Source organism: Antechinus flavipes, chromosome 2 (genome assembly GCF_016432865.1).
Source record: "Antechinus flavipes isolate AdamAnt ecotype Samford, QLD, Australia chromosome 2, AdamAnt_v2, whole genome shotgun sequence".
Lineage (NCBI taxonomy): Eukaryota > Metazoa > Chordata > Mammalia > Dasyuromorphia > Dasyuridae > Antechinus > Antechinus flavipes.
The window spans coordinates 504,063,052-504,074,857 of NC_067399.1; the positions used below are offsets into that span (position 1 = coordinate 504,063,052).

The following is an 11,806-nucleotide window of genomic DNA, read 5'->3' on the forward strand; positions in this document are numbered from 1 at the left end:
AGAGAAAGGTCTTCAGACAGTCTCTTCTGATACCTTCTCTTTGTATAACATAAAAATTTGCTTATCAAAACTAGGAGAAGTAAAGCCTAGTAGAACTTTGAAAGTCATTCTTGATAAACAAAAAAAAAAAAGGGGGGGGAGTTCCTCAAGAACACACTTGCTAAAGCACTATGTATAATTAATTATCTCACATTGAACATGTCCCACACCCCAGCTAACTTATTTTTTTCTTTACTACATCATTTTTCCTCAAAGAGGAACAGAAAAGGTTAAAGAGCTGCCTTGCCCTGCTCTCACAGTATGTTATGTGGAAGGATATCAACGGGATATGGAGGGGTCCTGATAAGTAATAATCCAGGGTTGAGATTTTCTTTGTATTTCCATATATGAAGGAGACACATGGATCCTGGAAAGATGTCCTATCCTAATTTATCTAGAGCATGAAGATAAAAGAAAAGAATCCATATATCATCTTGTCCAGATCGAAACCTATGGGACACCGAAGAAGCTGATTCTCCTTTTCTGGACCACAGAACAGAGCAAAGATTTTGTCACACAATTTGGAATCAGACTTTTGTCCTGGCATAATGACTCTCATAATCGCCATGTGCATGAGGGATACTTCAAACCAAAATGGTGGGGAAATAATCAAAAGGGGAATGATCAGGTTTGGAAAATCACATTACTATTCACTCTTAGAGAGGGCTATTTTCGGAATAGAAATAAGAATATATTATATAATACAGTACAGACATGTTTGTTTATAATGTTACTTGCTGGGAATGCAAGGTTTCTGAATACATAGGAAATAAGGCAAATATCAATATTGAGTTTGTTATATGAAGTCTTTATTTAATATGTTACCTATACAGAGTGATAATTGATATCACACTTGAGCAGACTATTGAATGAAAACATTGAACATTGACTAAGCAAAGTAGAAAGAAAAGATGTATTTTATGTGTTGTTTTTGGTATAATTGCATTAATTTCCATTTTAGTTTCCAGTGCCTCAATTGCTATGTCTGTAACCACTGTTCAAAATCAAGTGGTTCAAGCTAATTATTTACATGAACTTACCCTAAACATCTCTAAAGGGTTTGGTATATGGAATAAAATTAGTAAGGAGTTATGTGGAACTGTGCCCAAAGGGCTGAAAAACCCTGCATACCCCTTTTAAATTTAATTTAATAATAACTTTGTATTGACAGAATCCATGCCAGGGTAATTTTTTTACAACATTATCCCTTGCACTCGCTTCTGTTCCAATTTTTCCCCTCCCTCCCTCCACCCCCTCCCCTAGATGGCAAGCAGTCCTATATATGTTAGATATGTTGTAGTATATCCTAGATACAATATATGTTTGCAGAACTGAATAGTTCTCTTGTTGCACAGGGAGAATTGGATTCAGAAGGTAAAAATAGCCCGGGAAGAAAAACAAAAATGCAAATAGTTCACATTCGTTTCCCCAGTATTCCTTCTTTGGGTGTAGCTGCTTCTGTCCATCATTTATCAATTGAAACTCAGGTCTCTTTGTCAAAGAAATCCACTTCCATCAGAATACATCCTCATACAATATCGTTGTCGAAATGTATAATGAATTCCTGGTTCTGCTCATTTCACTTAGCGTCAGTTCATGTAGGTCTCTCCAAGCCTCTCTCTGTTATTCATCCTGCTGGTCATTTCTTACAGAACAATAATATTCCATAACATTCATATACCACAATTTACCCAACCATTCTCCAAGTGATGGGCATCCATTCATTTTCCAGCTTTTAGCCACTACAAACAGGGCTGCCACAAACATTTTGGCACATACAGGTCCCTTTCCCTTCTTTAGTATCTCTTTGGGGTATAAGCCCAATAGAAACACTGCTGGCTCAAAGGGTATGCACAGTTTGACAACTTTTTGGGCACAATTCCAGATTGCTCTCCAGAATGGTTGGATTCGTTCACAACTCCACCAACAATGCATCAGTGTCCCAGTTTTCCCGCATCCCCTCCAATATTCATCATTATTTTTTCCTGTCATCTTAGCCAATCTGACAGGTGTGTAGTGGTATCTCAGAGTTGTCTTAATTTGTATTTCTCTGATCAATAGTGATTTGGAACACTCTTTCATATGAGTGATAATAGTTTCAATTTCATCATCTGAAAATTGTCTGTTCATATCCTTTGACCATTTATCAATTGGAGAATGGCTTGATTTCTTATAAATTAGAGTCAGTTCTCTATATATTTTGGAAACGAAGCCTTTATCAGAACCTTTAACTGTGAAGATGTTTTCCCAGTTTGTTGCTTCCCTTCTAATCTTGTTTGCATTAGTTTTACTAGTTTGTACAAAGGCTTTTTAATTTGATATAATCAAAATTTTCTATTTTGTGATCAGTAATGGTCTCTAGTTCATCTTTGGTCATAAATTTCTTTCTCCTCCACAAGTCTGAGAGATAAACTATCCTATGTTCCTCTAATTTATTTATAATCTTGTTCTTTATGCCTAAGTCATGGACTCATTTTGATCTTATCTTGGTATATGGTGTTAAGTGTGGGTCCATGTCTAATTTCCCTGCATACCCTTTAATCCAGCAGCATCACTACTACTATATTCCAAAGAAATCATAAAAGAGAGAGAAGGACCCACATGTGCAAAAATATTTTTAGCAGCCTTTTTTGTAGAGGCAATGATGAAACTGAGGGGATGCTCATCAGTTGGGGAATGGCTGAATAATTTACGGTATATGAATGTTATGGAATCTTATTGTTCTGTAAGAAATGACCAGCAGGATGATTTCAGAGAGGCCTGGAGACTTACATGAAGTGATGCTAAGTGAAGTGAGTAGAACCAAGAGAACACTATACACAGCAACAAGATTATGCAATGATCAACTCTGATGAACACAGTTCTTTTTAATAATGAGGTGATTCAGACCAATTGCAATAGACTTGTGAAGGAGAGAACCATCTGCACCCAGAGAAAGGATTGTGGGGACTGAATGTGCCTCATAACATAGTATTTTCAACTTTTGTTGTTGTTGTTTGCTTGCTTTTTTCTTTCTCATTTTTTTCTTTTTGATCTGATTTTTCTTGTGCAGCATGAAAGAGGTAGAAATATTTATAGAAGAACTACATGTTTAACATATATTGGATTACTTGCTATCTAGGGTAGGAAGCAGGGAAGAGAGAGGGAGAAAAATTTGAAACACAAGGTTTTGCAAGGGTGAATGTTAAAAACTATCTTTGCATGTATTTTGAAAATAAAAAGCTATTATTTATAAAAAAAATTAGACACTACCAATATTGGTGAGTCAGGGATCTCATCAGTGTGGATATTGCTCTTTTAAACCAACTTAATCTTTGAAATTCTTACCTATGAGTTCTAGAAATTTTCTATAAATGTTTCCATTAAAAATAATGGAATCCCTCCATTTCTTTAGGAATTAGGAGCCAATATTACAATATCTGGATTGATCATCTATTATTTCTTTTTGTCTTTGGTACATGACAAACCAAAAGCATTTTTCTTCCTATACAATTTTTGATATTATTATTTTGTTATACTTAATGCTTAAATCATACTTTCATCCATTATTAATCTTTCTATTTTCCAAATAATAAATATTTTTTTTCTCAATGAAACTTCTTTTTTTTTTTTTTTGGAAAAAAAAATCCACTATCATGGATTTAACTGTCATCTCTAAGCAGATGAATTCAAGGATCTACCTACCTAGCACCAGTTTCTTCCCTGAATTCCTGTCCCCCATTGCCAGTTCCCTACTGGCCATTTAGAACTGACTGTATCGTAAACATGCCAAATTCATAAATTCATTTTAATTCCTCTTTTGAAGTAACTTCCTTATTTCTGTCAAAGGCAACATCATCTTCTAGTTACTCAGATTTTTAACTTTGGCATTATCTCTAACTGCTCCTTTTTTTTGCCTTCCACACATTATTAGGTTGCCAAATCTTTTTAATTCTACCTCCACAATATTATCTTAAATCCCACTTTTCTCCACACACATGGCTATCAAGCTCTTATCATTTTTTACTTGGACTGCAGCAACAGCCTCCTAACTGGTCTCCTAGCCTGAAGGAGTCCCTCTCTAATTCATTACCAGTACTAAAGTTACTATCCTTAAACACATCTTTCTTTATTTATTGAATAGTAGCTCTACTATCTTTAGAGTCAACAGCAACTCCTTTGTAGGGTATAGAAGCCTTTTTATAAAACATACTGGCATTAATAAATATTTTTGCCCTTCCTATGATCTATTCAAGCTGGCTTTCTTGCTGTTCCTCAGACAGGCCACTGCACCTCTCATTTCTAGTCTTTGCACAGGTTATCCTGCATGCCTAGCCGACACACCCTCCTCACCTCCATCTTCTAAAACTTTACAAAGAGTATAGATACATAATAAATATTTTTGAATGATTATCCTTATGAAAGTTTCAAAGGCAAAAGAGATTAGTTTTGAACACATTTAAATTTCTATACCTTTCAATAAGGTTGATTTTAGCACGCAGAGCATTTGTCCCACGGTATACAACCTTCCCACTGGTCATTCGCTTGGTCAGAATTTCAGGCCTATATTAAAAATGACAAGTATATAAGTTCATCATTTCAGGGAAAAGCTTCCATAGGAAATATGTATTTTGGTAATTTTCGATCACTAAATTATTCTCATCCAGTATGTAAATCCAATTTCTATCATTTACTAGATTCTATTCCACAGATTTAAATCCAACCATTTTTTACTAAGGATCAGAAAAATCTGCATAGTGTGCAAAGATCAATATTTTTATATGTCAAACTAAAAGTTTACTTAAGAGACAGTCATTGTCATTGTGATTGACTGGTAAGGTATTCAACCCATATTGGACCTGGAATAGCTATATATGTGTATTCTTTATTCTTAAGGCTAACAGGAAATAGGAAAAGTTAAAACTTTAAACTGGTGATTTATTTATTTATTTATTTGTTTATTGCTTGCTGAAACAACTGGGGTTAAATGACTTCCCCAGGGTCACACAGCCAAGAAGTGTTAAGTATCTGAGGCCAGAATTGAACTCAGGTCCTCCTGACTTCAGGGCTGGTGTATATCCACTGCACCATCTAGCTGGCCCAATGATTTTTAATAAGGTCAACGTAACACTTTGTTACCTAAATAAAGCATCAACTTCCCAAGGTACCAATTAGGAAGCCATACTTATTCTTAGATGATAAAGTTCTTTTCAATCTCTAACAACTTATCATCATATTTTTCCCTGAAATACTTCTAGTACTATATTATCTCTTTCTCCTTACAGATTTTTGTTTCTTTATACATTTTCAATTTATTTTTGTTATTTTTCCTTAGAATTTCATTTCGTATATGTAGACTTTTTTCTAAAAAAATTTTTAAGCCTCACAGACTTCTGACTTATTTTATATTTTGCATCTACATTCAACTGACAATGCTGGAATGATGAGGCACACTGTCAGAATCCCACTGATACGCTGGATGGTTTTTCTAATCCACTTTTAAAAATTCTTTGTTACAAATAATATTTTTGGGGGGTAGGAGAGAAAGGTAAGATCTATTTGGGAATGAAGGTGATGGAATGAGAAAAATCTTAAAACTTACCACTTACTTTTACACTGCATCCAATTTCTTGTTTCTACTTTGGCTTCTACTTCTACCCAGGATATACCCTTGTAGAGCTGTTTCCGTAAAATTGATAAAGATTCTGGGGAACTGTCTTCTTGGAGCCGAGAATCTATGTCCTCCACTTCCTTTGGTGACAGCTTTTTTAGAATCACTTCTTCAACAGCTTTAATTAGTCTCCGAGTTTCTGCTTTACTCCAAGGACCATGATTGATCTCTATGGAAATAGGAAAAGAGAAGAGGCAATGTGACTCAGTGGAGAGATAGCCAGCCCTAGAATCAACAGAATACACGCTCCAGATTTAGACATTTTCACTGGCTGTTCCCATGCCTGGGGTACTTCCTTTTCTTTCTCTATTTCCTGTCTCTCCTGGCTTCCTTCAAATCCTGGGTAATATCTCAGCATCTTCAGAAAACCTTAGTGGAAGTATCTTCCTCCTATAGCTTATCCCTAATTTATCCTTTACATGTTTTGTTTGTGCATAGTTGTTTTCATGTTATCTTTCCCATTACACTGAAAGTTCCTTGAGAGAAGAGACCACCTTCTTTTCAGTCCCCAGAGTTTAGCATTACATAATAAAAGCTCTTTGATACACTAGCTTTGCGAAGCTGAGCAAGTTACCTGATTTTTTATTGACCTGAGCAGCTCTCAAACTCTAAAGCTGAAGAACAGATAATCTCATTGATCTACAATGGGAGAGGACGTTTTCTACTAGAGGGAAATTACCCACAACAACAAAATCACAGGTCAAACAAGAAATGATTGTTCTGCATGGATAGCTGAATCAGGAATCATGGGCTCATAATCACAACATAAATCACAACTAAACAAAAATGCAACTCTAGGAATTAGCACCCTCCACAAATTATTTTCTCTCTTTGGAGCTCTATGTAATTCGAAGCTGCAAAGATTATGAGTGCATTAGTGGAGAAAGTTTCCTGGCCTAGATGTTCCTTATACAAACAGGTTTAGTCCCTCTCCCTAAGAAGTTATAGGATAAGAATATATTTAAGTAAAAAGAACTAAAGGTAATAACTATGGAAAATAGTTATGTTATAGAATTTAAAGGATTTTAAAGCCAGAAATTTATTATTTTTTAAAAGAGTTAATGATTTTTCCTCACTTTACATTAACAATAGCAATGTCTGTTCATTTCAGTATAAGAAAATATAATTATGTTTATTAATATAATAATTTTTTGAATACAAAAATAGTTGAATACAATGATAGCAGTGTTTGTTTTATAGGCGGGGGAGATCCTATCTGCTAGTTTGTCAACTTTTGTTATGAATATATAATGTAGCTGAAGACAATACCCCTCTTCCATAGAAATCAAGAACTCCTTTGTTGTAAGGAAGATTTAAAACACTCTTCCTAGAACCTAATCATCACTTAAATAAATTCCCTACCAATATAAAAGAAAGACCAAACATTGGATCACAAAAACACAACAGCCCTGAATTCTCAGACAAATACCCCCTATGCAATATTCAAGGACAATAGAATCACTAACAAAATTTTGTAATACTTACTGCTAAGTTTCAAATATTTAGCTATTCAAAAAAAACACATTTCAACAAGAAAATAATATTTCTACACATATCACTCCCATCACTATTTCTCAGTTAACAAGGGAGAAAAATAGTCCAAACTGATTCATGGGACACAATTTAATAGATTTCCAATATTTATTTTCAAGTTCATATCAAAAAAAGAAATAAATCAACATTTAAGAATGCTCATGAAAAATAAATAGAACAAAAAAATAGTTTTATAGCAGCCAGCTCAGATATCTGAACTGCAGTTTCATCAGTCTGACTTTTTTTTTTTTTAAATTTTTAATAGCTTTTTATTTACAAGTTATATGCATGGGTAAATTGCCTTGACAATTGCCAACCTTTTGTTCCAATTTTTCCCCTCCTTTCTCCCACCCCCTCCCCCCCACCTCCTCTCGTAGAGATGACAGGATGACCAATACATGTTAAATATATTAAAGTATAAATTAAATACAAAATAAGTATACATGTCCAAACTGTTATTTTGCTGTACAAAAAGAATCGGACTCTGAAATATTGTACAATTAGCCTGTGAAGGAAATAAAAAAATGCAGACGGGCAAAAATAGAGGGATTGGGAATTCTATGTAATGGTTCTTAGTCATCTCCCAGAGTTCTTTTGCTGGGTGTAGCTGGTTCAGTTCATTATTGCTCTATTGGAACTGATTTGGTTCATCTTCATTGTTGAAGATGGCCACATTCATCAGAATTGATCATCATATAGTATTGCTGTTGAAGTATATAATGATCTCCTGGTCCTGCTCATTTTGCTCAGCATCAGTTCATGTTTAAGTCTCTCCAGGACTTTCTGAAATCACCCTGCTGCTCATTTCCTAGAGATCAATAATATTCCATAATATTCACATACCATAATTTATTCAGCCATTCTCCAATTGATGGGCATCCACTCAGTTTCCAGTTTCTGGCTACTACAAAGAGGGCTGCTACAAACATTCTTGCACATACAGGTCCCTGTAGTCTGATTTATTTTTAAAGCAGAAGTTACATGTCACTTACTATTGCTAATTTGGGAGAATTTCAGTGCCACAGAGAGGCTACTGCGGGACACCATTTCACCAATCTTTTTCCAATCATTTCCATGTATGGACTGGTACTTCTTTAACTTCTGAGTGTCCTTTTGACTATATCTAAGGAAACAAGAAGTACAATAATTTTGAGTAAGTTATAAATTTAAAATCAATGGACTTTAAAATATTTTCTTACTATTACAGAATGTTAAAATGTAAAGTAAAACACATCTGGATTCCAATTACAATTCTGCCAACAACTAGCTCTGGGTAACCTTAGATAGGTCTTTTGGTGTCTCAATTTTATTCAACAAAATAACATAGGGTTGGGTTAGATAAACTCTAAAATTTCTTCGAACATTAAGACTCTACATTTCCACTCAGTTAAAGTTAAAATTATTTTATGCCTGTGAGTCAAGAATTTGTGATTTTATCTTCGTAGGAACTTCCTCCACTAATTCTAATTTACAGTCTTAGTTATTTAGTTTAAGAAAAGTTAAGAGCTTTGTTTACTCATGGTCATACACAACATTTTTATACAACACTAAGAAAAATACTATTATATAGGATAAGAAACACAGGGCCAAAAATGGACTTAATCCAAAAATAAAGAAGCAAACTCAGGTCTTTTGACTTCAACTCCAGTGCTCTTTCTACTATTATTAATAAAATTCTGAGATGAAAGATAAGATTTTTTCACTAGAGAACTTTTGGATGATTTCATAACACAAACGATTTTATTCTAAAATTCATCCTTACATTTTATTTTTTAGTCATAAATAAACTGCCTGGAGAAATTTATTTATCTGCTCAAAAGTTAGCATTATCAAAAAACATTCTTTGTATTAGTCACAATTACTATGTTTAATTAGAGTAACAGCAAAGAGGGAATTCCAAAGTCTTTATTTAAATGTCCTATATACGTTCTACCCCAGTTATCAGAAAATAAAACAGCATCTGTTATACAACTCCATATTCAAAGAGAGTACGCTATATTAATAAAACTTTAAAAAAATCTTAATATTTAATATACCTTTATATGTCATATATGAAAATGTAAAAATTTTTTGGGCATTTTTATGTACAAATATTTATGGAAATATATTTCAATTTTTGAAAGGAGGGTTTTAAAAAAGTGTCATCACAGAGGATGTTAAAACTTTCTGAATGTAACTGCTAAGATATTTTTCTTACCTGCCTTTATAGTTGTTGATATCAAACATTTTTTTTGCTCTATAATATACTAATTTCCATGGCCGGGGAATACCCTCACCTAAAACCAGAAAGAAAAGTAGTTATCTAAAGATTTTTTAAAAATAGGTATTTTCAGGAAGTGAAAAGTATAAAACCAAGCCACAACTATAAAATATCTTGTCAGTGCTTAAAAAATTTTTTAAAAATTATTATTATAGTTTTTTTATTTACAAGATATATGCATGGGTAATTTTTCAGCATTGACAAATGCAAAACCTTTTGTTCCAATTTTTCCCCTCATTCCCCCTATCCTCTCCCCCAGATGGCAGGTTGACCAATACATGTTAAATATGTTAAAGTATATGTTAAATACAATATACGTCCATACAGTTATTTTGCTGTACAAAAAAAATCGGACTTTGAAATAGTATATAATTAACCCGTAAAGGAAATGAAAATGCAGGTGAACAAAAATAGAGGGATTGGGAATTTTATGTAGTGGTTCATACTCATTTCCAAATGCAGGTGAACAAAAATAGAGGGATTGGGAATTTTATGTAGTGGTTCATACTCATTTCCCAGAGTTATTTCGCTGAGTGCAGCTGGTTCAGTTCATTACTGCTCTATTGGAACTGATTTGGTTCATCTCATTATTGAAGAGGACCACATCCAAGCCAGTACTTTTCAATAGAAATGTCTAGAAAGCTAGAAAGGATTATAACACAATCTGAGAAAACAATTCTATTTTCCTACAGAATGTTTTACAAGCTGTAATTTTCAAAGCTAGTAAAGTACTACATGGCTTAATTTGATCAATGTTTCTTCTTTTTTTCTCATCTCTCCTTATTAGAGGTAAATTATCTATGTCATAACAATGTGTCCAAACCAGTAGCACAGCAATGTCTGACATAGAGCAGGTATTTGATAAATATTTGCTGAATTGTTGAATGATCCGAAAAATTCCACAAGTAGTTCATTTTTTTCATGTTTTGTATTCAAAGTTCCAAAATTATCCTGCTTGAATTAAAGACAGATTCTCTATAACATTATATATTCCAATATTTCCTCAGAGAGTATTCCTACAATTTGATAAGGTACGAAGGGCATCAATAAATGAGACTAAAAATGGAAACAGGAAAAAAAAGTACTAATCTTTACAATATGAAAAGAGTTAAGTAAAAGTATAGAAACTAATCATAATCATTATCACGTGAGAATGAAAGAGAATGACTACTTAAAAGTCAAATATTTGATAATTCATCAATTGATTTATTCAGCACTGAACATTGTAAAAGGATATAGAAAAAATTATATGACTCAATTTCTAACTTGAAAGGGGCTTATAATTAGTTTGGAAAAGATATTAAAGAGAGAAAAGAAAACAACCAAATGTACAATGTGCCTGGTCAATTCAAAATCATAGATTTCTTAGTATTTTCTATATTTTCCTGCAGTTAGCACACAATCAGTTCCGTTAAATGGGCAGGCACAATTCTTTAAAGAAGTGCACAAGGTTCTCTCATGAGGCCATTTGATTCTCTTCACCTCGAATCTACTTATATCCATTAAGCAACCTGCTGATATTAATTTAATTTGAGTGGTTTTCTTATTGAGAAAACTTTTCAGAAGATCTGAATATTCAGAGATGTTTGCCAACTTTACTTCTCAGGATAAATAGATGAAAACTGTACAATCTTAAAAGAGGAAATGATTTAGAAAAATTCTGGTTTTACTAGGATGCCAAGGCATAGAGTATAATAAATTACTCTCAACAGAAGCAGCAGGTCTGCCCTAACCAGGTCTTTAATGATTATCCTATTGTGAAAATAGAAAGATTTTAAGTACTGTTTATACAATTATTTCAAATTATTTTGGTCAACATGCAACAATAACCAAAGCAATGGCCATCATTACGCCAACTGATAAAATCTAGTTTCTCAGCCAGCAAAGCCAGGGACCAAACCAAATGACAATGAACTAGTGTGTTATAGACATTATATGTAGAGTGATGTGTATGTAAGTACACATGTATAGACATGTATAAAATTGTGTCATGGCAAGGGCTATGAGAGCTGCAGGATGCTAATATGCTAAGAAATCCTATGGAAACATTAGCAAAAATATAGTTTAAAGACATACAGACAGCTAATTAAGAAATCAGAATATTCAACTTACCAATGTGGCATCTAAATTGGTGCTTTCTTTTTAAGTCCGTGATAACATATTTCTCTTCGGGATATCTGTCTGTATGCAGCAACTTATCTGCAGTCTCAATTCCAGTCAATGATAAAAAATTTTCTACATTTTCCCGTAACTGTTCATTTTCCTTTGCAGAAAACTTGCCAAATTTAATAGGAATACCTGGAATTTCAAAATATAAACACCTT

At 33.5% G+C, this 11,806-nt stretch overlaps 1 protein-coding gene across 2 annotated transcripts in view; it reads right to left on the reverse strand.

Moving 5' to 3' along the window:
- TTF1 (transcription termination factor 1) overlaps positions 1-11,806 on the reverse strand; it is a 39,059-nt gene that overhangs the window by 16,738 nt on the left and 10,515 nt on the right. The window contains exons 5-9 of one of the 2 annotated variants that reach the window (XR_007950960.1): positions 11,595-11,780; positions 9,420-9,498; positions 8,215-8,345; positions 5,628-5,858; positions 4,492-4,581 (exon numbers count right to left, since the gene is read on the reverse strand). Coding sequence is in view for 1 of the 2 variants with exons in the window: in XM_051980217.1 (XP_051836177.1) it covers positions 4,492-4,581; positions 5,621-5,858; positions 8,215-8,345; positions 9,420-9,498; positions 11,595-11,780 (724 nt within the window). In the remaining variant the exon portion in view is untranslated. Of the gene's footprint in view, positions 1-4,491; positions 4,582-5,620; positions 5,859-8,214; positions 8,346-9,419; positions 9,499-11,594; positions 11,781-11,806 lie in introns of both variants that reach the window. The other variant, XM_051980217.1, reaches the window with a different exon arrangement.